This window comes from Bipolaris maydis (genome assembly GCF_028858645.1).
Source record: "Bipolaris maydis strain C4 unplaced genomic scaffold PSV08scaffold_10, whole genome shotgun sequence".
NCBI classification, from domain to species: domain Eukaryota; kingdom Fungi; phylum Ascomycota; class Dothideomycetes; order Pleosporales; family Pleosporaceae; genus Bipolaris; species Bipolaris maydis.
This window is the reverse complement of record NW_027093866.1, coordinates 115,552-142,491: the sequence shown is the minus strand read 5'-3', so window position 1 is coordinate 142,491 and position 26,940 is coordinate 115,552. Positions and strand designations below refer to the sequence as shown.

The window sequence follows — 26,940 nt, the reverse complement described above, 5'->3', positions numbered from 1 at the left end:
ATGCAGTAAACCTGCTGGCTACCTAATCTTCTCAATCCTCTTCTTGGCAATCTTAATCTTACCATCAACACGTTGGACATCCTCGTCAAACAAGCCGAGCATAGCATTCTGCTCGACGAGCTCTGCATTAATCTGGACGCCCATTTCCTTCATACGGCGGACGATTGTGGTTAAATCGACAAGATCCTCATCTTGTTCCCTGATAATCTGCTGCTGGAGCTGCAGCACGCCTTGGTTGTCCAGCTCGCGGGTTCGATCGGTTTCCTGGGCCGGGGCGCCTAGAACGCGGCGGGCCGAGGGTTTAGCGGAAGCGGCGCCCTTGAAGAGGCCGGCTTTTTGCGACTCTGTGACGGCGGCGGACGAGGTCGAGGGGGTGGACGAGGAGCCGGAGCCGGACATTGCGGCTTTGACGGCCATGCTGTTGAGGACGGATTCGAGGCCGTCGCGCTCCTTGCGGAGACCGCTGACTACGTCTCTTCGTCTGCGGAGCTCGCCTTGGCCGAGCTTCTCGCCGCTCCATTCGTCGGTGCTGGTTCCGCTGAGGCGGGCGAGGCCTTCATCGAGGGCGGAGATGAGCGTGCTGGCTCGGACGAGGCTCTTCTTTGCGTTTGCTGCGGCTTCGTGTTGCGCCGTCGCGGCGGTGGCTTGTTCGCGCTTCGTCAGCCAGCGCCGGGCGTCTTGCAGGTTGCTCTTGAGCTCTGCGTGCTTGTCTAGCCAGTCCGAGCTATCTCTCACTCTGTCCTTGCCAAACTGCGATCCAGGCAGGTTGCTAGCCTTTTTCCCGTTGCTGATATCTTTGTCGCCCAGCCCCAGAAATGTCTTGTACGCTTTAGAAACGCGCCACCGCCCGTCTTCTGCCGTCTCAATGGCGCGCAGGTAGGCTTCGAGGCCTGCACGTCGCTTTTCAATGTTTTCTGGCGAGCTGCTGGTGCTGCCCATGCCAAGGAAACCACCGAGCCATGATTTAGGGGGCAACGCAGTGGGTGGTGCAGCGCCGACTTCTGAGCGGAGTGCGCTGTCCAGAGCGCAAAAGTCAGAGTAGCGTTTGGATGTGGTGGTTGCCGTGCGAGGAAAGGGATGCTCAATCTTGATGGTGTAGGCTGTGTACGCTTTTCCGTGCTCAGGAGTCTCTTCGTGCGTCTCCGGAATGGAGATTTTGAGTGACGGCATTTCTGGCAAAAGGTGGGCGAGGCGGGAGAGAGGAGCAAGAGGGAACAAACGGGTACCGCCGACGACAAGCGGTCTTGAGTTAGGCACACGCAAGTCGATCACGCCGCTAGTGCTGTATGTGGTCGCGTGCGCCGATAGTCGTTATCTGTGGAGGGGGTGGAGGGGCGGGAACTAGATGTATGTGTTCAGGAGAACGGCTTCATACACAGTAGATTGCAGCCTAGAGCGGTGGCACAGGGAACGCGGTGGGACGGAATAAATAAAAGGCAAGGCGATTCGGGCGCAAGATTCCGGGATGCGAAACTGCGTTGACGTCGTTGGATGCAGCTGCAGCACGCTAGCGCCACGTGCGCTGTGGGCCAAACCTCAACACCATGACTGCATCACGAACCCTGGATTTTGCCCAATTTGATTGCATCAACCTGGGTATATATATATATAAACAATCAATTTCACCCCTGCAATTTCCGTATATATGTAGTTCACAGTTTACGCTTCACCTGTAGGTGGCGTCCCCAACTCATTTACAAATCTCCCGCTCCTCTCCACCTCGCGCACCCACTGCTTCCACGGCTTGAAAACAATCCAAGAATTCATTTCCGCCGTTGACTTTCTTTCCCGCTCGCCCAAGTACTTTACACCACCTGCACCCTGCGCAGTATTTGCCAATAAAAGTGCCTTTGTTTGAACGCGAGCATTACTGGCAGCATAGTAGGCGAAATCCGTGACCTGCTCGATGCTCGTTCCTACGGTGACAAAACCATGGCCGCGCTGCAGAACCGTGGTGTGTGCTGGACTGGTGGGTTGGGTTTCATTGACGTCCAAGGTTTTTGCGAGTGCCGCACCTAATCTAGGGCTGTTAACGAGTAAGTCGCGTGCATCGGTTTCTTGGTACGCGCTCTCAATGTCGAATATGGGAACCGAGGTGCCAAGGAAACCTGCCATGTGGTAGACAGGCTCAAGTGGTGTGTCGATGACGGTGAAGGGAAGGACGTCCTCTGCGTGGCTGTGTACAACGGCATTTACGTCGGGATATCTTTTGAGAATCTCGCTATGGATATATCGCTCCGCGTAGCCACCTTTTGTGCCCTTTACTGGCGACCCATCCGAAATCAGATACTCGCCAATGTCTGAGGGGCCGGAGACTACCGCTGGGCCTAGGCAAGTGTGAGAAGAAGTAAACGCAAACGAAAAGAAAGCAAGTAGAGACGCATCACGGGAAACCGAAATATTGATATACCGAGCTGTAATGCGATGAAAAAGGTCGTGTTTGTCTTGGGGTTACGGACACTGACATGACCAAACGAATCAAGCACATTGTGGTACGACAAGATATGATTTGCCGTGATCAGGGTGGACAGTAAGGCTGTGATGTTGAGCATGATGCTTTCACTGACAGCTGTGTCAAACAGCACAATAGTAGTAATTGTGGTCAAGGGAGGTCGAAAACACCAGCAGTTATACAGAGGAGACGAGCCTGGAACAGGATAAACAATCAAGTATATGTAGATCAGAGCAAGAAATCTGCAGCATCATAGCTACGAAACCGTACATTGAAGATCTTACAACTATGCCCTTGGTGGCGCGCCCTAGTATGGCGCCGACGAAAACCACGCGTCTTGGTTTCCGCTCGGCGTAGGCGCGCGCACAAGCCACCAGCGGACAAGCGCCGAGCTCAATAGATGTGTTGTGTATATTACAAAACCTGTAATACTTGGTACTTGAAATTTTAGTATCATGAGCTTCCGTGGTATTATGTGCAGTTGGAAAATACAACATGCTGGCACAAATCCCTGAAAGGATCCAACAAGCAGCTCCTTGGCCGTGATGAAGTGCCCTTGTGACACCCACATAGGCCACGTAATCGTGCATGTTGTACAGTTGGTTAAAAAAAGCAAGTCTGTGTGACAATGGGTCAGAAATTCCATCATCGGCGTCCGCCGTTCATAGCACTTTGGTTGAATTCACTCGTTCCGTGTGCAGTGTTGTTTGCAAAGTCCGGAAGAACACCATTCGTGCTTATACCGTCCTCGTAACTCGAGAAGCCGCCGGTCATATCTGCCCAGTCCCATTCAAGTGTCATGGGCATTTTCCACAGATCTTGCGGGATGTTGTTGAAGTTTTGTTCAAACTGGCCCATGGCAGCCATTGCATTGATATTGGAACTTATGCCATTCACATCAGCACCATTTGTCATGGGCAGACTTTGCTGTTGCTGCAGTATTTGTGCGGTAATGCCAGGCGAGCCATACTGGTTCATTTGGACGTTAGGCTGCAATGACGCATGGGTAAAGTTTGGCGAGAAGGGAAATGGCTGAAAATGTTAGCTTTGTGTCTTGCAAAGGTTGGCCAAACATACCTCATTGAAGCCGTGGAAGTCTGGGTTAAAGATTAGGCCCTCGGATGTATTGGTGTTTTGCGGTGTAGTTGCCTGCTGCGGTGATGAGTGGTTGTTACGGCCAGTGGAGAGTAACTCGGCAGCCGTGGCTTCAATTTGTGCATCTTGTTCGCTGTCGCCTTGTTTCCTCTTTCGCCGCGACGCATGCTCGCGATCAGCTTTTTCTAACACCGTGGCTGCAATTCGCTCAAATTCGGCGCAAATAGTACACATGCGCTTCACACTGCCACTTCCCTGGTCGTCATTGAGCATATTCAAGAAGTTGACAACCAACTTCATGAGTTTGAGATCGGATCGTGATCGGGTATCCTGTGGATTTTGGAGAATATTTGCAAAGAGCGTGACGAGTGCCGTGACGGGGAAGTAGATTACGAGCCAAACACATGACAGGTCACCCTTTGGTATGTACTTGAGCAAGTGAATGGACGCACGAGCAGCCTGTACACAGAGCTGGGCCGACATGAAGACTCTGGGATTCAGGGGCCGTGCATTCAAGCCTTGAATGGCAAAATTTGAGAGTCGACTGGTCCAATATCCATGGTGGACACTCATACGGTGAATGGTAGTTAAGCAGTTGTAATAACCAAGATGTAGCACAGCAACCTGGAGGATGAGGGGTGTGTGCGATGCCTTGATTTCATGTTCTGGGCGGAATTCGAGGGGTATGTTGTCTTTCCAGGCTTCAAGTTCCTTGTCCAACTCGCCAATGGTGTTGAGAAGTTCGCCGTCGGTTTGCTTGGAAGCTCTGACTGAGTACAGGCCCTTGTAGACTTTGCTTTGGATCACGGCAAAGGTAACCATGAGACGGAAGAGGTTCATGGTGCGCTTGCCATCAGCGAGTGGGATGTTGCCAATATTGTCGGGTGGCGTCTCGCTTGGTAGCTCGACATTCATGTCATCATCGTCTTGCACTGGGGGTCTACCAGAACGTAGACAGATGCTTTGCAGGGTCAGTAAAGTATACAACTGAATAGATGGATGAAGCCTGGGGCTCACTCTTTGTCAAGCATATAGGCAATCCAGAAGACACGCCTTCGCTGCTCAACTTCTGCTGCGTTGAGGCTGAAATTGGCGCCCTTCTTGTGGAGGCCAATGCTGTGTGCTAACCGCATGGCAGTCGCAACGAAGAAATAGGTGGGTTGGGGATTGGGCGTTCCCAGCAAAAAGAGACCCTGTACAGTGTTAGGCGGATGGATGCAAGGAACTGGGTTTGCTTTGAGCTGCTTACGATTCCCAATAAAGCCTGCACGCTGAGCAAGTCAGTGTTGCGCATAGTGAGCTCGACCATGACGCTCATTGCGTTTTTGAGATACTGCCAAGCCTTTTCGTCCTCCTCTGCAGGCACGAGATTGCTCATGACGCGTAGTCGGTGGGCAAAAGCCAAGGCTACGTTTAAACTTGCCCACCAGCCGGAGCCTTCATAGGGGTCTTTGGAGTAATGTTTGTCGACCAGATGCATAAAGGTGGGTTCGTGAAATAGAGGGAACATGCAGTTGAAGTTTTCAAAGTAATCCTTGAGGAGGGACAAGGCTTCGTGCTTGGGTGGTAACTGCTTGTAGACGCGCCGTTTGAAGATGTCCTGGAAGACGTCTGGCCGCCATTGTATCCACTTGTTGTCCTCGACGGCAGCTGTGGAGATCATGTCGCCGAATGAGTTGTCACCTGTCTTGTCATTGACCCATTGGATACCCTTGGGCGAGAATATGGAGAAGCCAGATGAGGAACCTGTGCGGGTTAGTGATTACTAAAGAGGAAGCATGTTTTGTGAGCCAAGACGTACCAATATATCTTGTCTCGCCGCAGTTGTTTGTGACCAAGGAGCACATCATTTCGGCCAGGGCATCCTCGTCCTTGTCCTTTGCCTCGGTAGGTTGGTCTTGGGGACTGGGAGAAGCCGTTCCACTCGTAGGGCTGGGTAGGGCTGTGTTTGCGGGTGCATCGCCGGCCGTTGATGGGGCGGATTGGGGGACTGTGGAGGGTCTCCGCTCGTGAATGCTGTTTGTTCTGGGGGTGGCCGAGCGTCCGGCGCGTGCCTCGAGACGCTTCTCGAGCGTGGCCAGGTCTGTGCTGCCGTCGTCGTCTTCGGGGAGGACACCGGAGAGGCGCATGAGCGACTCCATGCGCGCGAGGCGGTTCTCGAGACCCTCGATGTACTTGGCGCTGGGCACAGTCAGCTAGCTGTCGTGTCGCAGGGGGGGGGGGGGGGGCAATGCAGCAGCAGCAGCAGCACAAGGGAGAGGAGAACAACGCACCCCTTTGGCGGCTGTCGCTTCTTCTCGACCTGGGTGAATATGCACTCGGTCTTGTAGTTTTGGCAATGTGTACACGAAGGCATCTTGCCATCACACTTGATCTTCTTCTTGCGACACATGTCGCATGCCTGCAGCACCAGTCAGCACCAACATGGGATGCCGCGTCCAGCTGTGCATGTGGCTGCGTACCCGTGCAATGCGGCGCCTTTTGGCATCGCTTCCATCATTGTGGTCGTCCAAGTCGTCGTGGGCAAACATGTTGCCCGAGGGCATCTGCGAGGCGTCAAAGGTGCCGCTGCCAAAGATGCGCGGCGGCTGGGCGTTCATCATGGGAGTGCCGCCGACGTAGAAGCCGGGGTGGGAGGGGTCCATGGCGTGGTGGTGGTGGTGGTATTAGCAGTGAATGGTCGTGGTGGTCGTGGTCGTAGTAGTGGTAGTGAGTGTGGCTGCGGCTGCAGGCGGCAGCGCCAGCAACAGTGTCGCTAGGGACGGGAATTGATGGTTGCAATCGTCAGGAAATACAAGTCGTGGGTGGTTGGTATTTTTTTTGTCGTCGTCGTCGTCGTCGTGGGGGGGGGGCATGCAGGGAGGCAGAGGGCGGATGGGCGGGGGGTTCATGTGTAGTATGCGTAGGGGCCGCCAGTTGCTGGCCAAAGGTGAAACGCAGGTGCGCATCGCATCCACTGCCACCTGAGGCTGAGTGTCGCAGCCCGGCCGAGCCAACACAGAGGACGTCCGCCTCTTCTGGTCCGAGTCGCACACGCATCCATCCATGCTCCCACTACGCCACACGTCTCTTCTCGCTAACGCCACGACCATGCACATCACTTGCACTACTCCCACTACCTACCACTGCAACACGCATCTTACATAGTACACTCACTAACCCGCTCCCACCCCCGCCAGCTTACGCGCAGCCATGGCACCAATGACTGCCCAAGACCTACCCCACCACCCAGAATACCCCCACATCGTCTGGCAACTGACACCCCAGAGCCAAGCAAAGGTACCCGTCGCCAGAGATCGAGGCGGGCCCTTTAATGTCGCCTACGAGCTTCACGGCACCGGCCCAAGACACCTGGTAGTAAGTGGTCCCACCTCTCGGTATTACTCTGTCCCCTTCGGCATGGTGCCACCTCAGGCATGCAGCTATCATCGCCTCTCTCCTGTCACCGTTTCGTTTCGGTTGCATTTGTCGTCTCAACGTCTGCCCAGCGTCTCAGGTCGCTGAACACGCCGACATGTCTTTTTCTTTCTTTCTATTTTACTCTCCGAAACAGCCTCTGAAGGTTTACCCTCATGTAGTGGGTCATGGGCCTGGGAGGCATGAAGTATGCCTGGCAGCGCCAGACCAAGGATTTTGGCCACACAAAGGGCGACCAGTACTCGTGCCTGGTGACCGACAACCGTGGCATCGGCGATTCGGACAAGCCCACGTCGAGATACTCGACGTCCGAAATGGCAAAGGACTTGATTGAAGTCATTGACCACGTTGGCTGGACCGCCAAACGCGATCTGCACATCATCGGAATCAGCATGGGTGGAATGATTGCCCAGGAGATTGTGAGTCGTGTTTTTTTTTTCTTACTATGATTTTGCATCGTCAGGCGTTCAACGACCGTCTCCAAACCATCAGACACCGGATACGCGACGTTCCGTCAAACGACACAAATACACCCTAGCTGCAGACGCCTAGCGCCTCAAAAAACGACATCATCCTCTCTGACACCATGCCTTGCCCTGTAATCTCAGCGGTTCATACGCCCTCCGCTCCTCTTTTGTACACGGCTCTTCCCGTACACCTTCGCCAGGCAACGCCTGCATTGCCGTGATACCATTGCGCGTTGGTCGACAAGACTTGAGCGAAAAAAAAATCTTTCCTGATAAGCAAAGAGGCTGTGAGATGGCTTAGTGCTGACCATGACATAGGCAATGTTGATACCGGAACGCATATGCACCCTGTCGCTTGTATCAACAGCTGCACATCTCTTCAGAACTACAGTAGGTCCCGCAATTGCTGCCGCCTGGCCAACCCACACACGAGTTGACCCATGCAGGGCTTCTTAGAAAACCTCTGGAACCGTGCCAATCTCTTCATCCCCAAGTCCCTTGACACCCAGATTGAGGGCGTCAAGAAGAATCTGTATACCCAAGAATGGCTGGACGCGCCAGACAACCTGGAACCTGTCGTCCAGGCCTTCCCGACCAACGGAGACCGCTTTGCTGCAAATGAAATGTGGAAACGCGAGCATCCAGAGTACTTTTCCAAAGCACCCTTTATCCTGCAGGCCATTGCAGCTGGTTGGCATTACAAAAGCCCCCAGCAACTGCAGCAGCTTGCCCAGACAATTGGGAAGAAAAGAATCATGGTTGTCCATGGCACAAAGGACCGAATGCTGACTTTTCCCCTCGGCGTAGTTCTGTGGAGGGGTCTCGAGAAAGGCGAGGGAGTGACGGGCAAGGAAAATTGGCTGGGCATAGAGGAAGAAGAAGATGTCTGGCAACAAGGTGAGATTGAGAAACACTTCATCAAGGGACAAGGCCATGTGATTCCAGCTGAGATGAGAGAGGAATTCAACTCGTGGATTGAGGGGCTGGTTGAGAGGGGCATTAAGCTCAACGAGGAAGAGGGCGTGTAAAGGTGTGTACTCTTATTGGTGACGCCAATGACTAGATCCATGGCCCCCCCTTTATTAAGACAATACAAAATCAAGAAACTTTCAAAAATAGCATCCAGCAAAAGCAGCAATTGACATGTTTAATTGACATGTTCAAGTTGTAGCAAGTGTTTTACTGCCACTAATTTTGTCATGCACTATTGAGAAAAGAAATGTTTTCATCTCAATAAAAAAGTACATTGAACTTTACCATCTCCATCTATTCTATTCTTGAGCGTTTTCTCACACCAAGTACCTAAACCCAGCCATCATCTTCTTGCCTTCTTCCACGCTCACACCCTCGGTAGCCGCAGTCTGCTCGGCAACATCGCCATGCACAACCCACGCATCTACCCCCTCGTCCAATCGCTTATTAAGGCGGATAAGAATGAACCTAAAGATCAGACATCCGATAATCGTAGCGCCAAACATGGCCGTAACAACACCGTAGCTGTTCCTGTATCCGTTTGCCGCCATGTTCCAGACGTAGGATCCAGCAATGTTGCCCACTAAGAAGACGCCAATTGTTAGTACATGACTACTGTTTTTTGTTCTTGTCCTCTTCTCGAAACAAATGAATATAGCAAGAGAAATACGTACGTTGACTAAAAGCATTAATCATAGCAATAGCGACCGCACGCTTCGCCGGCGGCCTGGGAAACGACGACGAGATCCACGAGTAAAAAACGATGAAGCCCGCATACGATGACGCCTGCAGGAAGAGTGCTACGTATCGCGCCGCCGTGTGTGACGTGGCCATGGAAATAACAAAACCCACGATGCCAACGCAAATGGGCCCGACAATGTGCCAGCACCGCTCTTGCTGACGATCCGAATGCCACGCGTTAATCAGACTGACGACGCATGCAAAAGCCCACGGTGGGGCGCTCATGAGCAGCGTCGTGATGTAGCCGAAGCCGAGTGTCTTGGTTAAGCTGGGGAAGTAGGCGTTGAACGAGAGACCGGTGACGTAGGCGGTGAAGGTGATCATCAAAATGTAGATTTTGACGTCTTTGACGGCCATGAAGAGACCTGCAAAGGGGGATTGCTCTTCCGAGTCTTTGTCGGCTTCACCCACGTCTTCCGTCATTCGTAGAACGGCGACGGTGCGTTCTTCTTCGGTGAAGCCGCGCGTGTTGTGCGGTAGATCGGGGAGGATGAATGCTGCCGAGATGGCGATGACCATTGTTGCTGCTCCTTCGATCCTAAATATTGTCTTAGTTGTACATAACTCTTACTTGAAGATTCTAGTGCCTACCAGTAGAGCCATCTCCAAGCCTGTTCAAATGTCAGTATTTGCTGCAAAGAAAAAAACGATACATAACCGGATTATGGTACTTACCTCATGTCCCAGAGTTCCCTCCATGTTGCCCAGAACAGCCGCGCCTACAAGAGATGAAAAGGCGTTCGAGATAAGATTTCCGCAGAAAAGAATGGCGTTGCGAAGCGCGAGTTCGCGTCTGGTGTACCATTTGGAGAGGATGAGCAGTGCGCCCGGCCTAGAATTTGTCATGTTAATCTCCACTCCATCTACCCGCAAATGCGGTAACAGGGGAGATTATTACAGGAAAGCTGCCTCGACGAATCCAATGAAGAAGCGAATGGCGACCATGCCGCTGAAATTGTTGACGTTGCCGCTCAATGTGCTAATCATTCCCCAGAGCTAATGGAGAAAAAAAGCAACGTTAGCAAAGTGATTTTAGAGAACGGACAGAGGTTTCATACCAACATGACAATTGAAATATAGAGCGATGGTCGGGGTATCACGTTGATAATCATGTTCGATGGGACTTGCATCAGAATGTAGCCGACGTAGAGAATACTCAAGCAGGTCGAGTACTGCGTGGGAGTGAGACCAAGGTCTTCTTCCAGACCGCCCAGACGCGCTGCAGCAATGTTGTTTCGGTCGAGATCTAGTGGTAATGGTTAGCACCAAATATCGAGTATGCGACAGCACATGTAGAAAATCCCCTACAGTTCATAATGTAGATCAGCACGAAGAGCGAGCATCGTGAATCCAACTTGCGCTTCAGCGACTTCTCAACCTGCCTCCTCCTTTCGGGATCCATGGTGGCAACGGCGCTGGGTTTTGTGTGGTGTTCCGAGATCTGAGCCGCATCGTGCGCAGATATCTTCTCTCCCTCGTACGCTGTCGCCATCTTGCCAGAGCTCCTTGTCGTTGCAGGAGAGACGTAAATCAACAAGAAGCACCAGAAGAACCACATGGGGTCCCCTCTTTATTACTTATAGCTGCAGCTGGGGAAAAATACGACCCCAACACGCTCTCCGCTCCGCTGTGGGCCTCCCTACAGGATATTTACCACCCTACCCCACTGTACGTCAATCCGATCAAATACCGTCGCATGGCCGAAGAGTCTGCACTGTGGCCTAGTGGAGTAAGGCCAAATGTGCCTGATGGTGTCATGGCGGTTGAGCGCACGTCTCGAGTGGAGCCTGGCAGCAACAGTTGCATTTTGCCTGCACAAATCGTCCTCCCCCCGCATTAGGTCCAATGCCCCATTGGATGGCAGATTCGGTTGCACGTTGATCCAGCACTATGGCCAGCGCTCAGACTGGCAACAATGTGTGCAGATCAATAAGGCATGAAATTAGCCTTTGCGCATGTGGCTTGCACGTCCTTCTCCGTTGGCGAACTTTCTCTATGACCTGGGAGGCGGTCGGAGGTCGGCTTCTGCCAGTCAGATGCCGATGGTACCAGCCGTTATCCGATGCATCGGTTGCGCGAAAAAAATGCTGCTCGCTGTTCGCTGCTCGGAACTGCATTACGAGAAAGTGGATCCCTAATGCTTGTTGAGCCGCATACTCTGCCCTTTTGCGTTAAGACCGTGCCATTCGCTTGTCTCCAGGGCGTGCTAGGACATAAAGTGCGGAGGATTGGATTGCTTTGTCGGTTTCCCCGGAGTGATGGGCCGGCATTGCCAAGCTGTAGCCACGTGACATGGGCCTGCAGTAAAAAAATATCATATCGTAGCCGAACCCGCTAGTGGTCGCTCTTTTAATTGCTGATCCGCCGGAAAAAGGCTTGTGTTGAAGTTAATTTCCTCCGTTGTGCAAGAGACAATATGACCAAGGAAATAGAGAAGCAACAGGTTTCTCATCAAGACAGAAGAACTGAATCTTGATCGAACGGAATTTTGAATCTTTGTAACGGTAGGCAAAATGTCAAGGGCCTCCTCAGCTCCCCTTTACCCCTGCTAGGCCCAATCTGGGAATAATTTTAACTCTGTCTGGAAAACGGAGACGGAAACGGCGTCGTGCTCGGAAATCGTACCTCTGCTAGCGGCCACAAAACGACGATAGAAATTGTTGGTGCTCCAAGGTGTATACGGAAGCAGGCCCTATCCAGGGCTGATTCGCCTTATGTTTTCTCCCTTTTAGACGAAAGCGAGGTCCGTTTCCGAGCTACACCTCTGGGCCTCTAGCTAGAAAACGGATCCACGTGACCGCGCTAGGAATACGTAGGACTAGTTAGCTCTCCCCTTGTTGAAGCTATCAACCTGAAATGGAGACAAAACTAAACCGAAAACAGGAAACCAGAGAAGTAAACAAGCCCCAGACTCGAAAGATGATGGTCAAGGTAGATTGCGTGTAAGGGGCAAGGGCGATTGGATGTAGTGTATAGGATTTTCAAGGGCGACAGCAAGTGAGTTTCGGAGCAAGAAGGCTACGTAACGGAATAATGGCACAAGAGGTTCTTGGGCGGAAACAAAGTCTGCTGCATCGTAAGCTTGAGGAATATCATTCGCAAGACATGCGACTGTTTAAAAAGACCAAGGAGTTTGTCTTCAAGCATCCCGAGGCACCAGGACACGCCTGAAAATTGGCTCGGCTGCCACAATCCTAACAACACCAATACAAATCACCATGACCCCGCCTAGCCACTTATCGAAACCCGCCACTTTGGGCGCTATTTGGAATCCCTGGATATACGCGCCTTTGATCCAGTTGATCGGTATCAAGTGAGATGAGGTTAAATTGGATGATCAGACGCATGGAGGGCCGGGCATAGCACCATTGAGTATCCTTGCCGGGGAGTATACTAGTACAAACGCCTATATTATGAGTGATCATATAACATTTTCCTTATAGGAAGCCAGCGGGATCAGCTCGCTCAATACATCTTATGAACTTACTCATATGCAATTTTTCCTGGATTTGACAACAGTTGAATTGTTTTTAGCTAATAAGCCGGAGCGTTGAAACGGAAGGTGGTGGGAATAAGCTGATGAATACGGTCCGATTTCGCAACACGTAAGTACATATGTGTCGCCACCCTAGACGATACCATTACTGTGACCAAACCTCTTCGATTACTCCCGCCGTATTCCGCGTACATTTGAAATGATTATCTGCGACATGTATCAACTCTACTTGACTTCCAGTCGTAAGATAGCCATCAGACCACGAGTCAGCATACGGAAGGCCTACACCCGAGGGAAACTGGCAAATTAAGGTTTTGCACGGTAGTCAGCAGTTGACAATCTGGGGTAGTGATTGGACCGGGAGGTGACCGACAGGGCCTATGCGCCATTGAAGCAAAGCTATATGCTTTTTACTTCTTAGTCTTGGCTGCAGCGATTGGTCGCATAATACTTACAGGCAGATGTGAGGACGACGATCGGAAAGAAAGTATACCGGCAAATCGTTGTTAAGGAATTGCTCTCCCGCTACCGATGTTTGTAAGGCGAACACGGCAGCTGGAGACATACTGGTCAACAACCGTTATAGCGTTGAAGCTTCCTTTGCGATACAAGAACACTCTCGACCTTGCAGCAGCTCTGATGGCCATCTTCGACTCTATTCCACGGGTGGCAACCTACTCGCCGCTCATTTCCTTATGCATCTCAGTCATCCTCGTCTCCATGGCTATCATGGCCATCATCGTCATCTCTACAATCGCCCACAGGCTTCTGACCCGCCGGATTCCCCATGATGCACCTCCTGAGGTTCGTGACAACTACCCAGTGATTGGTCCATGGGGATTTTGGAAGCGAAGGTGGGACTGGTACAAGGAACGCATATCTCAGTCAGAGACAGGCAACTTTTCCTTCCATGCAGGGCCTAGCATGGTCGTCGGATTGTCGGGCGACACGGCACGAAAGGTGTTTTTTGAATCGAGACAGCTACACGTGGGACAGGGCTACGCCGCAATCGATGGCGCACCAACCAATGTAGACAAGATACACGACGGCCAGGACACGGACGAAGGCATAGAAAAGTGGTTCATTGTTCGCCTCAAACAACTACTGAAAAGCCAGTATCTCCAAGACAGACTACCTGACCTTGTGGTCAATGTCAGCGAGTCCATTGACACTATTCAAAAGGACCCCACTGGCATCATCAACCCCTTTGACAGTGTTATGGGCTAGACCTTTCAGAATACTGTTAGGAGCCAAGAGTTATTGTATTGCTTAGGTCTATATAGTATGGCAGGTCTTTAGTGCCTACTTATAGTGTCCGTACTTCTACTAAGCTAAGATAGGGTAGGTATATAACCTACCCCATAACAGACAGTATATCTCACGTTATCTATAAATTGGCTATTGACATGTTTGGCCCAAATGAGTTCGTTAGCGATCCAGAAAAGCTTAAACAGACGCAGAGCATGTTTGTGAGCATAGACACCATCTCGAGTCCCACGTCCATGATATTTCCCAAGCTTCCCTCGTTTCATGACTTGAAGAAATTCCTCATAGGGGCACGCCTATTCTTCATGCTCCAGAGTACCATCAAGAAGCGTGCTACAAGCGGCAAGAAGCACAACGACGCAATGCAGATTCTGCTTGACCAAGGCCAGCGGATCTTCAGAATCACCATCTTCGTCTTCGGCGCAGTTCTTTCAGGACTAGCCAACTCAACCATGAATTCTGCAAGTATCATTTCCTACTTGGCAGCTGCCCCAGAGTGGCAGGACAAGGTACGGCAAGAAGTACGCGAAGTAGCGGCCAAGTACACCCGGGACACCAATGCTCCACTACGCCAACAGCTCGCCGACATTCCAATGAAGGCGTGGGAACCAGAGTTTCCTCTCTTTAGTGCGTGCTTGCGTGACTCGATTCGCTTGCACATTGTTCCTTTCTATTTCCGGAAGAACATGAGTGGCAGCGACATCCCGCTGGGTAACGACAAGGAAGTCATCCCTGAAGGCGCCATTGTCGCATATCCTTCTTACGACATCCACCTCGACCCCAACGTCTACGCCAACCCACACGAATGGGATTCAACAAGATACATGCCAGGCCGTTCCGAGGACACAAAGAAGCCGCACGGCTACGTGGGCTGGGGATCTGGTCTACATCCATGCAGCAAGTCCACCGACTCCACATGCATTGTCTCCTGAACTAATCTTGTTTCGCAGTCGGCATGCCTGCCGCCACTCTCCAAATAACCCTGATCGCAGCATACTTTGTCGCCTCGTTCGATTTTCAGCTTGTTGACAAGAACGGAAACCGTTTGTCAAAGGTGTCCGGTAGCGACGTGAATCAAACAAAAGTCACTAAACCCAAGAACCCGCCGTATGTAAAGGTTATATCGAGGGAGAAGTAGGTGGGACATGGAACACACACAGGGGGGAAAGAAAGGGCAAGAAAACTTATCATCACAATGAGTGGAAAATCCATGGTCTTTTGTATTCTTTGAAAGAAAGAAAAGAAAAACACTTTGTCTCAATTATATTCGTAGGAAGCGGTGAAACATACAGTGACCTTGGCTTTCTCATGCTGGTTCCGAGGCTTGTCTACCTAACATGGTGATGAGAGCGCGTCATGTCGGTTCGTGCTGCAGGATTCCGCCCTTCTCATCCTGCCCACATGCATATTCATGCCGTCTCGTAGCGCGCGCTATATCCAGTCACCACAACAGTGGCGTGAGCCCTATCGAACACAGTGACATCTTGTCGTTAGCTGTCATGGAATCGGTATACTTGGTCGGTTTTGTTTGATTTTCGGAGTTTCCACGGTCTTGCTATTCTCTGCATACATATTAGGCCAAGACCTGTTTCGATATATTCCAGAATGATACGGTAGCGTTGTGAAAGAGGGCGGGATTTGGGCCAAGCTATCAATACACGGTTAGGCTGGCTGCACGCTGTCTTTGCTGTGACGTGCGGGTGCCAAGGTGAAGCTTTGCCCAAAAGCCGCCCACTCCGCGTCTCGCCCCTGGCAGGGTGCAGGTGGCGTTTGGAACGGGCAACGAAACGCTGGGTTTCCACATACGATTCATGACCCGTCTCTTCTTACACGGCATCGATTTTTTTTCTTTGTTTGTTTTTGTATGGGTTTTTTCTTCTCCTTCTTTCAAACAGGCTTGCAAGGCTCCATAGTCTTGTGACTACTGTTTTGCCCAGAAACGATAAGCCCGAATTGTTTGAACAACAAGACCGAAAAGACCGTAACTAGATACGTAGTTTGCAAAAAAAAAAAACTAGTAGTTGCAGAATGACCTTCTCCTGTATTGTTTTGACCAAGCTGTGTATATTGCTTTATCGTCTGTCATGACCCGCAACGTGCCCACGTTGCCAAGGATCAGGACGAACCGAGTAAGCAGACGACAAGCTAGTACGACGGCCCGCTCATGTCATGCCATGGGTTTACATGGACGTCAAATCGCCAAGTGTGCCGCGCTTCCGTGGAACGGTAAGTAGTTACCCCCTGTATCTCGCTACCGCCATTTGCCAGTATTTCCATCGCAGTACTATCGAAGAATGCCAGCGGAAAGCGAAGTGCATGAAGAGCGGAAATTTCGACGGACCACAACCCCACTGCGAGCTAATCCGCGTCGAGCCTGGGCTCTCAGGAATCCGTGTTGGGACAGCGCGATGCTGAAACTTGGTGTTTATTGCTGGCCCCAGTAGGCCAAGTCCAGGTCGTTTACGACTTTGGCGTGATTGGCCGGTCCCGCCGTGTTTCATCCTTCCCAAGTGTGCGGCGAGGCTGCACAAGCGCCACTACCCTTCTTATAGCCTAGGGTAGGATATTCGCTAATGAAGAGGACCACTACCAAGAGTCTTGGTACGGCGGACAAGCTGCAAAGGAACGCTTCAGAACCACGATTGTGCATTGTTTCGTCGGGCAAATCAATGTCCGTCCAAACAACTTGCCTGAGTCGAGACGACCGGTGGCATGGCCACGGGTGGAGAGGCACGGGAGGACAGGGCAGCTGGAGCTGTGTATATAACATACAGACATGTCTCCTCCATCATATTCCTCATCAGCCTCTGAGTCCATCAACCAGCAGTCTTTTACATTCTTTTCCAGTCCTTCTTTTCCATTCTTTGCCTTTCGCAAACCACCTTCTTTTCAACCAACCATCTATACCAATCGTTACTGCTAGTCAGAATGAAGTTCTCCGCTGCTCTTATCGCCGCCGTCGCCCAAGTGGCTTCCGCTCACTACTTCATGGACAAGGCCATTGTCGGTGGAACCGAGACTGCTGCCTTCAAGTACGTTCGCCAGTCGACTCGTGCTACCAAGTACAACCCCATCAAGTTCTCCTCCAACCCCGCGGCCGACATCCGCGACAACTCCCACGTTGATGGTCCCGATATCGTCTGCAACCAGGGTGCTTTCTCCTCTGCCGGTAAGACTGATGTCCTGACCGTCAAGGCCGGTGACGAGATCCGCCTCAAGCTCGCTGTTGGCGCCAAGTTCCAGCACCCTGGTCCCGAGATGGTCTACTTGGCCAAGGCCCCCAGCAGCGTCAAGACCTTTGACGGAAAGGATGGCAACTGGTTCAAGATCCACGAGCTTGGTGTCTGTGACGGCGGCGACTTCACCTCCACCGCCTGGTGCGATTACAACAGGGATTACATTGCGGCCAAGATCCCCAAGGATACTCCCAACGGAGAGTACCTTGCCCGCTTCGAGCACATTGGTGTTCACCGCTCCCACGTCAACCAGCCTGAGCACTACGTCTCTTGCATGCAGATTAAGGTTGAGGGTGGCGGCAACGGTACCCCCGGTCCCACTGTCAAGGTAAGTAGTTCTCTCTCTCTCTCTTCTCATACAAACCACCCTCCTTTCTTGACTTAACTAACGACGGCTACAGTTCCCCGGTGCCTACAAGGCCACTGACCCATACGCCAACTTCAGCATCTACAACGGCCGCAAGGCTTTCCCCATGCCCGGTCCTACCGTCTGGAAGGGAGGTGCGGGAAGCGCCAGCGCTGACTCTTCCCCTGCTGCCCCTGCCAACAACGCCCCTGCTGCCACCACTCTCGCCACCCAGGCCGCTCCTGCTGCCACTCCTGCTCCCGCTGCTGGCTGTGCTGCCCAGTGGGCCCAGTGCGGTGGTATGGGCTTCAATGGCGCCAAGTGCTGCGCCAAGGGCTCTTGCAAGACCATGAACCCCTACTACTCTCAGTGCCAGTAAGCGGTTTCCGCTCTGGTATGATCAAAAAGGTTCAACGGTGAACGTGTGAACGATGATGGTGGATGGGCGACTTGTCTACCACTGTCCCCCCTTCTTCTTTGGCTTCCGGGCTGCTGTACAATCTTTCCCAAGGTCTTTCCTGGGGACTGGGCTACTTTGACGGCTAGTTTGTTCCCTGTATATACTCGAGGCTCCATATTTTCTTGCATATAAATCATTTAGTTCTCTCAATCCTGCTCCACTTGCCTTTTCTTGAGTCATGTCTACTGTGATAAACTGGTGTCTTTGAAGATATTCGTGAAGGTGCATCTTGAAAGTAGCCTATTACTTGAACATGCTTGCCAGTATTACACTGGGTTATGATGTTTTGTGGATTGAGAGCTGGAACAGTCGATGGTGGACAGGAACCATCTATACCAAGGTGATCTGTTGTTAACTGACATGTACATTGTTCAAGTCTTGCATAACCGAATATCAGCATATAAATAAATTTTCACTTTTCACCAATAATGTTTGTCACAGCGATACTTGCTGACAGCGGTATCCAGAGCCTATAGTTAATATAAACCTTTTTTTTTTTACAGAAAAGAAAACATGCGACGGTGGAAGTTGTAGGTAGCGTGACTTGAAGTTGTAGGTAGAGTGACCAAGGAGATGTGTATTTTGGCGATTATCGTTGTAGCAAGACTTCCTGCTCTTCTTTGGATATACCGAAGAGATATAGAAGGTCCAGCATGCTCTTTGAGTTTAAGCGGGCAGGAGCCTGCATCTGGACCTTTGGCTTTGCATGGAAAGCAACACCAAGACCGGCTACGCCCATCATGGGAAGATCGTTGGCGCCGTCACCGATGCATACTACTTGCTCCAACAGTATGTTCTCCTTGTCGGAAATTTCAAGCACGTGTTGTCGCTTCTTTTGTGCATGAACAATCTCGCCTGTTAATTCGCCGGTGAGAGTAGCTCCGTCGTCGGAGACGACGAGATGGTTAGCAAAGGCATAGTCCAAGCCGAGCTGCTCGCCCATCCAGCCGGTCAAGGGCGTGAAGCCTCCGCTTAAAACAGCAGTTTTGAAGCCTAGTCTTTTGAGTGCAGTGATGAGCTCCTTGACGCCTTCATTAAGCGTAATTCTTGGCTTTAAGGTTTCGAAGACGGTGCTTGGCACGCCTTTCAGCAACTTGCATCGCGCGCGTAGACTGGCCTCAAAGTCTAGCTCGCCGTTCATGGCTGCAGCCGTGATGGCGGAGACTTCTTTCTCGACACCAATCAGCGAGGCAATTTCGTCAATGACTTCTTGCTGAATCAGGGTGCTGTCCATGTCAAAGACGGCAAGTCGTTTGTAGCGCCGGTAAATTGTGTCTGCTTGAAAGACGCACTCGACACTCCATTGGCGCTCGAATTGTGCGACGGCCTCGTGTCTACGCAAGCTGTCGAGTGTAACAGCCTCAGGACTGGCGAGTGGAAAGGTCAGCTCGGCTACGCGACATTGCTTGGTTGCTTCCAGTCTTTTGGTGGTAATGGAGTCGCGTTGCAAGCCTGGGATGATTGTCGTGAGCACAGCCTCAAAGTCGGTTAGACAGTCGATGGGCCCGGTTTTATGAAAGAGAGTTGCAACGAGGCGGGTTGGGGAGACATTGGGGGCGGACATTGTGGGTGATTGAGGGGTGTAGTGAATGTTTGTTGGGGGGTCATGGCGGGGGAGGGGTGACAAGATTTTCGCAGGGGTCATGGCCTGGGATTCAGGTACGATAGTAGCGGCGTCGCCAGACGAGCCCCGCAACGGCATTTCATCAACAAGCACTTGGGAGAGGTGGGCACAATGTAAATTCACTGCAGACTCATGTGTATGGCCTTGTCATTCTCGATACTTGAAATACGACCAAGATCCAGAAACTGCACGCAGCGCCAACTAAGATCAAAAGCGTCCGTCCTATCATCTGCGACAACAAAGTAGAAACATTACAGCACAAGGAAACTGTCACCTTCGATCGTGATGTCTGTATCCGCATGACAGTCAGCAGGATTTATCGAGCCAAATACTTTGGTCTGGTTCATCTCGCTTGTGCTTAGCCAAGAGTGCTGCAAGTTTCGAGAGATGCATTTCAATACCGGTGGTATGCGACAGAGAATACATATCGTGGTTGGTAAGCGCAGAAAGTGTTTATAGAACGCGGTCTGTGATGACATGTGGAGTTTTGTATATAGAACAGAGCTGATAAGAAGAGTAGTGCTGACGTGTGCAAAAGCAACGTTGACGAGTAATGGAAAAGAAAGTGTTTGTATCACAATCAAGGCTTCTATTGGACAGTAAGTACTAGTGAGCTAACCGAATGCAAAATTGGAATACTACCACAATCTGCAGTGAGGCACAAGCTGTCAGCATTATAGCGAGTCTTTGAGTGGCTCGGCCGTGCACTGCGTAGGCACTGTCCAATGGCTGTGTATCGTTTGTAGGAATCCTGGAGAAAGCACGACTTTACAAGGATGTGCACCTGTATAATTGCTTTCTGCGGCTGATATGAGCCAAGGCATGCACGGCGTGTTGCTAGCGCAGCAGCTGTTTGCTGCCTGCGTACGTATTAGTACTGCTACCACTACTACTACTACTACTACTAATACTTGTCAGGCCTCCTTCCCCTCCCCACAAGACACTGCACACAACTTGTGACCGCAATGGACGAGTACAAGCCCCAGAAAGCAAACATCCTCCAGTCACCGCCGCTCGATATCACGGCGCCGTACGATGCCACCTGGGCTACGGACAAGGTCATCCTCATCACGGGCGGAGCGAGCGGGTTCGGAGCAGGCTTCGTTGAGAAGTGGGTGGCTAGCGGCGCGACGGTCATTGTGGGCGACATCAATGTGTCCAAAGGCGATGGCTTGTGTCGCCGCATCAATGCCCAGGCCAGCGGCAATGCAAAGGCGCACTTTGTGCATTGCGACGTAACCGACTGGGAGTCTCAAGTCAATCTGTTCAAGGAGGCGGTCAAGCTGAGTCCGCACGGCGGCATCGACTGTGTGGTTGCCAATGCAGGCATTGCCGGCCGCGACATACTCCAGGAAGGCTCTGGCCTGGATGCTGCTCAACCGCCCCCGCCCAAATTCAGCATCATCGACGTCAACCTCACCGGCGTGCTCTACACGACGCACCTGGCCTACTTCTGGCTGCCCAGGAACCCGGGTTCGTCGCCCTGTAGCATCAACGCAAAGCCTTCGACAAGCTCGCCCCGCGACCGCCACCTGCTCTTGCTTGGCTCGGTGGCATCTCTCTGTCCCATTGCCATTCAGCCGCAGTACTGTGCAGCAAAACATGCTGTGCTCGGCTTGTTCAGGACCCTCCGCGCTACCAGCGGCGTGCAGGGCATACGCGTCAACATGCTCTGTCCTTACTTCATCGACACGCCCATTGTGACGGCGGGAGCACGCTTCATCCTTGCAGGCGGCGCTCTGGGCAAAGTTGAGGATGTGGTTGACGCTGGCACCCGCTTTGTAGCCGACTCGCGCATCCTGGGACGTGCACTCTGCGTAGGGCCAAAGGTACATGTTCGTCAGAACCCGACAGGCGAATGGGACTTGACCATGCCCCACGACCCCAACAGCGTCGAGACGGCCCTGTTCGAGCCGTATGCCGACGAGTGGGAGGACCAGGACCAGTGGAACCGCAACTTTGTCAAGATTCTCAACACGATCCAGGCAGGCAGAGGTTGGTTTGGATGGGCACAAGACATTGTCAAGGCGACGCTGTACGCCCTGGGCATCGGACGCTGATTGTTGTGTGGTATGCGCTTTCGCGTCACTCACTCTGACGCTATTGTTATTACTGTGTAGATGCTAGGGTCGATCATAGTACAACACGAAGAGATTCGTCAATGTTGCTAACCCCGCCCCTTCTCGCCTGTCCCTGTAAGTTGGTCTGTGCACCCATTGGTTATCGATAACGTCACGTGAGATCCAGATCTCAATCTACGCTAAAATTTATAAATTTTGAATATTAGGCTGTCTTATTTTTATCATTCTGGCACATACGGCCATAGGAAATTTAGCGCTAGCCATCCCGTCCGATCTGGCCTATATAAGCAATTTACCGGCGGATTAGTAGTTAGGTGGGTGACCACTAGCGAATCCCCGCTGCCGTATGTTTTTGGTTTTATTTTAGAACTTAGATTTTGGCGGATTTTGCAAGAGTCACGTGACTGGCTCTTGGCATGCGGGTATGTACGGTACAAAGCACCAGGAGCCAACGTCAGGCAATGAGTGTCAGAATCGCCGCGTTTCTATTTTGGTTGCTGCGATTGTCAACACTGTAGGCGTAGAGCATGTTGGACAGTCTGGGTGCCGCTAAGGCGTCTTCTGGAACGTGCCTAGTGTGCTACCAGATCGCCGTCGATGCATCTGCGAACCAAGATACTTATGCAGCTAGGCCAGGATGCTACTAGCCAGTTGTTGCAACGGCCCTATAGGATTCATTTTCAATTCAACAGCGCACAGCGGATTTGTCTAGAGACTGTAGCTTACAACCAGCTCCTGTGAGTTCCAGCGTCAGACTCGTCTCTCGGCTAAAAACGCCCAGGCACAAGGCGGCATTTCAGCCAATCAAACCACAAGCTGCTAGTTTCCGCGGGGCACTTGCCGGCTCACCCATCTGCGCGTGTGATGTCATGCCGCCTGCGGTTCCTGCTGCTGGCCTAGCCCAGTCCATCTATTTTCCTGCCACCATGATTCGACACCATCTGCACCTGCGGCCCCCTTTGCACACGTTGGTTGACCGCATTGGGACGAACATTGCCATCACCAGAACAATTGTCACCGCTTGCAGACAAGTGGAGCGGCTAGCCGGTCTAGCCAGAACCTTTTGCTCTTTGCTGTCTAGTCGCTACCATCATCGCTCCGTCACTGCCCGAGTCTGTACGTGTTGTTGACTTGCAAACTGCGCGACCCACTGATCCATCAACCATATCTGTATGTCTACCGGGAACATGGCGGAAACTATGTCTTCGCCTCAAGACAAAGGCGGTATCGCGCCTGTGGGCATGGTCATCGAAGAGCCGTCTTTTCCGAATATCCCTGGACAGGAATCCAAGACGACATCCCATGCGACATCGCCCGTTGAAGAAACCCCGGCTGTAGAAATGGTGCAACAGAAGAGCGTCTCGCGAAAAGACTACGGAAACAAGACACGCGCACCCTTGGAAGACACACCGAGCAACCAAGACTACTTTAGCCCAAAGTCGCGTCCAGCACAACAGCAAAGATGGGCGACCGAACGACCCAAGCCCTCCGTAAGGTACTCGCTGCTCGCAAAGGAACAACAGCCACAACACAAGAGGCCAGTGCAGCCAGGACGGCATGCGACCATAACCTTTGACGCCGACACCGACTCTTCAGACTCCTCCGACGATGAGCATGTCTACTCACGCAACAAAAGTCTTGGCCATGCCGACGAGCTTACTGCTCAGACGACTCGTAAACCACGTCCCTTCTCCCGACTCCGAATCGCCAACGAACACTTCAATACAAAGGCCAGGGTTTCAAGAGCAGATGGACGGTTGAAGCTGAGCATTCTCGAAAAGAACTTGGGTAGCGGATACGTGGCAAAGGCTCTGGGGACCATTGTAAAGAAACATGGCAACGACGAGGACCGCGGGCCAGAATCATACAATGAGATAGATACCACCAAGGTTGCCCCGGAAGATGACGAGATGGAGCACAATCCTGCAAGGCGAGTGAAGCTTAACATTGTCATCATCATTATCGGGTCGCGCGGAGACATTCAGCCATTCATTCGGATTGGCAAGATTCTCAAGGACGACTATGGGCATCGGGTCCGTCTGGCCACACACCCAGCATTCAGGGACTTTGTTGAAAAAGACTCGGGCTTGGAATTCTTCTCGGTTGGTGGCAACCCAGCAGAGTTGATGGCTTTCATGGTCAAGAACCCAGGTCTTATACCCAATATTGAGACGATAAAAGAGGGCGAGATTGGCCGCAGGAGAGCGCAGATGTATGAAATGTTCCAGGGCATGTGGCGGGCATGTATCAATGCGACAGATGATGAGACTGATACGACCAATGTCAAGATGAGTAAGTCATGTCTATTTCACTTGCTGACCCCTTGTAAAGGAATGGGACCAATTAACAATTGTGTCTCGTAAAGTAACGTCAGGGTCTTGTGGTGTTTCCTCAGCTAACCTCCTACAGTGGGTGACAGAGCCCCCTTTGTTGCAGATGCCATTATCGCCAACCCTCCCAGCATTGCACCTCAGCACATTGCTGAAAAGCTGGGTATTCCACTTCACATGATGTTCACGTAAGTATCAGAACCCATGCACAAGCATTACCATTGACGTGTATAAGCTTTCCATACACACCCACGAGCCAGTTCCCTCATCCGCTCGCAAACATCAAATCCAGTAATGTCGAAGCGACGTACAGCAACTTCATTTCTTACCCGCTAGTCGAGATGATGATGTGGCAGGGTCTAGGCGACCTCATCAATCGCTTCCGTACTCAAATTCTGCATCTTGAGGAAGTCAGTAAAATATGGGCGCCCGGCCAACTGTATCGGCTCAAGGTTCCATACACGTACATGTGGTCTCCAAGCCTTATATCGAAGCCGAAGGATTGGGGTCCAGAAATTGACATTTCTGGGTTTGTCTTCCTCGACCTTGCGTCGTCATTCAAGCCGCCAGCCGAACTGCAAAAGTTTCTAGACGATGGACCTCCCCCTGTGTATATTGGCTTTGGCTCGATTGTTGTCGACGATCCGGACGCATTCACCGAGCTAATTTTCGAGGCCATCAAGCAAGTCGGTTGTCGTGCCCTGGTGTCCAAGGGCTGGGGTGGCTTCGGTTCGAATGCCGACTGCCCAGAAAACGTCTTTATGCTTGAAAATATTCCTCACGATTGGCTCTTCCCTCGCTGCAGTGCTGTCGTACATCATGGTGGAGCGGGAACCACAGCCATCGGTCTCAAGTGTGGGATACCGACAATGATTGTTCCATTCTTTGGCGACCAGCCTTTCTGGGGTGCAATGGTCAGCAAAGCAAAGGCAGGGGCGCACGAATGCATACCCTACAAGAAACTCACACCCGAGCGTTTGGCCGAGGGTATCAAGCAGTGTCTCACAGATGAAGCCAAGGAAAATGTCAAGAAGATCGCTGACAGCATTGCCAGAGAGGGTGACGGGGCGCTCAACGCTGTGCGCTCATTCCATCAGTCTTTGCCACTTTCAGGGGAGGGAAGTATGCGATGCGACTTTCTCGATAACCGCGCTGCTGTCTGGAAGATCAAGAACACGCATGTCAAGCTATCTGCATTGGCTGCTGAGATACTGGTTGAGACGAGGAAGCTCAAATGGAGCGAGCTACGTCTCATCCGTCATTACGAATGGAACGACTTTGGTGGACCTGGCGAGCCTATTACTGGAGTCTGGGGCAGTCTCATGAGTTCTTTTTCGGATGCCGCCGCTGGTGTCGGTGGTATGCCTGTTGAATTTGGCAAGAGCATTAGAAAGAGAGAGAAGATCAGGGAAAAGAAGCGCAGGCTACAAAAAGGCAACAACCACAAGAAGGCCGCACGGGCGAAGATAGATACTGGAACCTCTGAGGAAGTCGAGAATGATGTGGACAATCAACACAACGGTAGCAGACCGCAGCCTACCCGCAATGAGACAACCCTTTCGAAGATATCCGAGCCTAGCGAAGACTTGGCTGATGAACTTGGACGCGAGGCTGCTTTTGGCTTCCGAAAGACCGGACACGCCATTGTTCGTTTTCCTATGGAAATGACACTTGCAATCACTCAAGGTTTCCACAATGCACCACGCTTATACGGTGATGAGACGGTCCGCCGTCCGCCTCGGGTCACTGGGTTTCATTCTGGGACACGCGCTGGTCGTGATGAATTTCTCTATGGTGTCAGGGACGGTGTCTCGGGTCTCGTCATGCAGCCATACCATGGGGCGAAAAAGAATGGAGTGATGGGTGCCTTGCGAGGCGTCGGCTTTGGAGTTGGCGGCTTCATTCTCAAAGATATTGCAGCCTTGCTTGGACCCATGGCATACATGATGAAAGGACTAGACGCTGAATACATGAAGCGCTACCAGCCGACCAACTACCTCCGCCGCGCACGCATTGCCGAAGGACAGCAGGAAATGTTGATGCTGACTTCGACGTCACGCACTGCAGCTCAGCCACCGGGCAAGGGAAGCGCTGAGACGAAGGAAAGCATTGAAGAAAAGGTCAGTGTGCGTTGGAATGCGCTCCAAAAGATCATCACAGAAGACAAGAAGCGGCACAAGAATGGCCTTGTCGGTTCGCTCACAGGACGAGGCGACGAAAAAGATGGGCAGCGGGTAGGTCGCAAGAGCACTGAAGTATCGAAAAAGGATACATGTCGCTCAATGTCCAAGGGACGAGCTAATGCGCATGCGCCTAACGACAAGCCGGGACGCGTGTATCCTGACGAGCTGGCCAAGACCGACGATGACGGTGCAGCAAAGAAGAGCATGGAGAGCCAGGCGCGAGTCGGCATGAATAGAATGAGTACTGCACCCACGACGACGGTGGAACGGAATCAACATGGGGACAGAGAGATGCTGCATGTTCCTTTTGTGCAGCGTGGTGGTGAAGGTCGTGAAGCGAGGAGGAATAGTTGCGGTCTACTGGACGATGATGGGAAATCCGAGAGTACTAAGGTGGAAAGCGAGATGGATGAGGCGATGAGTGCGAGGCAAAAGGTAGATGGTGTGGCAGTGGAGGGTAGGACAACGCCGGTGCATGTTGTCTAGGGAATGTTTAGTTGCCAGCCAGCACACAACAGACTGAATGTGGTGATTGAGGGTTTTTGTTTCCATCTTTACTAAGTTTTTTTTTCTTCCTTTTGGTAGTTATCGAGATACCCCTCCTCCCCCTTCTTCTTGCTATTTTACTTTCCTTCTTGTTGGTATTGCATAGTCTGATAGAAAGTTAATGTCTGTACTTGGGATCAAACTGCGACAGTTAGCACAAGTATCTCAATCGACATAGTCATACTGACTTGTGTACACTTATTTCCCGCAAGTAACAAGAGTAAGAAG

General features: G+C 51.8%; 10 protein-coding genes across 10 annotated transcripts; 5 read left to right on the top strand and 5 right to left on the bottom strand.

The window, feature by feature from the left end:
* Positions 1 to 18: 18 nt before the first annotated feature.
* Positions 19 to 1,170, bottom strand: PSV08DRAFT_226183 (Phox homologous domain-containing protein; the record flags this gene model as incomplete). The annotated part of the gene is made up of 1 exon (XM_014217920.1): positions 19 to 1,170. One exon carries the CDS (start codon positions 1,168 to 1,170, stop codon positions 19 to 21), a length of 1,152 nt encoding a protein of 383 aa, XP_014073395.1.
* A 489-nt stretch (positions 1,171 to 1,659) lies between these two features.
* On the bottom strand, positions 1,660 to 2,552 carry PSV08DRAFT_377191 (class II aldolase and Adducin N-terminal domain-containing protein; the record flags this gene model as incomplete). The annotated part of the gene is made up of 2 exons (XM_014217919.1): positions 1,660 to 2,327; positions 2,411 to 2,552. 2 exons carry the CDS (start codon positions 2,550 to 2,552, stop codon positions 1,660 to 1,662), a joined length of 810 nt encoding a protein of 269 aa, XP_014073394.1.
* Positions 2,553 to 2,682: 130 nt separating this feature from the next.
* Positions 2,683 to 6,192, bottom strand: PSV08DRAFT_205450 (fungal-specific transcription factor domain-containing protein; the record flags this gene model as incomplete). Its single annotated transcript, XM_014217963.1, has 7 exons — positions 2,683 to 3,484; positions 3,530 to 4,508; positions 4,565 to 4,740; positions 4,797 to 5,293; positions 5,349 to 5,728; positions 5,821 to 5,948; positions 6,010 to 6,192. The coding sequence occupies 7 exons, from the start codon at positions 6,190 to 6,192 to the stop codon at positions 3,098 to 3,100; spliced, it is 2,730 nt and encodes a 909-aa protein (XP_014073438.1). The 3' UTR covers positions 2,683 to 3,097.
* A 464-nt stretch (positions 6,193 to 6,656) lies between these two features.
* PSV08DRAFT_5153 (Alpha/Beta hydrolase protein) lies at positions 6,657 to 8,535 on the top strand. Its single transcript, XM_014217962.2, has 4 exons — positions 6,657 to 6,904; positions 7,126 to 7,383; positions 7,750 to 7,821; positions 7,878 to 8,535. Exons 1-4 carry the CDS (start codon positions 6,740 to 6,742, stop codon positions 8,457 to 8,459), a joined length of 1,077 nt encoding a protein of 358 aa, XP_014073437.1. The 5' UTR covers positions 6,657 to 6,739; the 3' UTR covers positions 8,460 to 8,535.
* Positions 8,536 to 8,641: 106 nt separating this feature from the next.
* Positions 8,642 to 10,671, bottom strand: PSV08DRAFT_226174 (major facilitator superfamily domain-containing protein). Its single transcript, XM_014217961.2, has 7 exons — positions 10,453 to 10,671; positions 10,203 to 10,390; positions 10,043 to 10,140; positions 9,820 to 9,976; positions 9,736 to 9,755; positions 9,078 to 9,682; positions 8,642 to 8,986 (listed from the first exon to the last, which is right to left on the bottom strand). The coding sequence occupies exons 1-7, from the start codon at positions 10,634 to 10,636 to the stop codon at positions 8,721 to 8,723; spliced, it is 1,518 nt and encodes a 505-aa protein (XP_014073436.2). The 5' UTR covers positions 10,637 to 10,671; the 3' UTR covers positions 8,642 to 8,720.
* Positions 10,672 to 13,202: 2,531 nt separating this feature from the next.
* On the top strand, positions 13,203 to 15,044 carry PSV08DRAFT_410785 (cytochrome P450; the record flags this gene model as incomplete). The annotated part of the gene is made up of 3 exons (XM_014217927.1): positions 13,203 to 13,853; positions 14,009 to 14,803; positions 14,857 to 15,044. Exons 1-3 carry the CDS (start codon positions 13,280 to 13,282, stop codon positions 15,042 to 15,044), a joined length of 1,557 nt encoding a protein of 518 aa, XP_014073402.1. The 5' UTR covers positions 13,203 to 13,279.
* A 1,683-nt stretch (positions 15,045 to 16,727) lies between these two features.
* PSV08DRAFT_205439 (carbohydrate-binding module family 1 protein) lies at positions 16,728 to 18,098 on the top strand. Its single transcript, XM_014217959.2, has 2 exons — positions 16,728 to 17,470; positions 17,544 to 18,098. Exons 1-2 carry the CDS (start codon positions 16,835 to 16,837, stop codon positions 17,865 to 17,867), a joined length of 960 nt encoding a protein of 319 aa, XP_014073434.1. The 5' UTR covers positions 16,728 to 16,834; the 3' UTR covers positions 17,868 to 18,098.
* Positions 18,099 to 18,505: 407 nt separating this feature from the next.
* PSV08DRAFT_205436 (HAD-like domain-containing protein) lies at positions 18,506 to 19,551 on the bottom strand. Its single transcript, XM_014217958.2, has one exon. It carries the CDS (start codon positions 19,510 to 19,512, stop codon positions 18,538 to 18,540), a length of 975 nt encoding a protein of 324 aa, XP_014073433.1. The 5' UTR covers positions 19,513 to 19,551; the 3' UTR covers positions 18,506 to 18,537.
* Positions 19,552 to 20,125: 574 nt separating this feature from the next.
* PSV08DRAFT_410782 (uncharacterized protein) lies at positions 20,126 to 21,774 on the top strand (the record flags this gene model as incomplete). Its single annotated transcript, XM_014217957.1, has 2 exons — positions 20,126 to 20,171; positions 20,491 to 21,774. 2 exons carry the CDS (start codon positions 20,126 to 20,128, stop codon positions 21,630 to 21,632), a joined length of 1,188 nt encoding a protein of 395 aa, XP_014073432.1. The 3' UTR covers positions 21,633 to 21,774.
* Positions 21,775 to 22,795: 1,021 nt separating this feature from the next.
* Positions 22,796 to 26,705, top strand: PSV08DRAFT_377180 (glycosyltransferase). The gene is made up of 3 exons (XM_014217955.2): positions 22,796 to 23,945; positions 24,063 to 24,165; positions 24,219 to 26,705. Exons 1-3 carry the CDS (start codon positions 22,826 to 22,828, stop codon positions 26,650 to 26,652), a joined length of 3,657 nt encoding a protein of 1,218 aa, XP_014073430.2. The 5' UTR covers positions 22,796 to 22,825; the 3' UTR covers positions 26,653 to 26,705.
* The last annotated feature ends 235 nt before the right edge of the window (positions 26,706 to 26,940 follow it).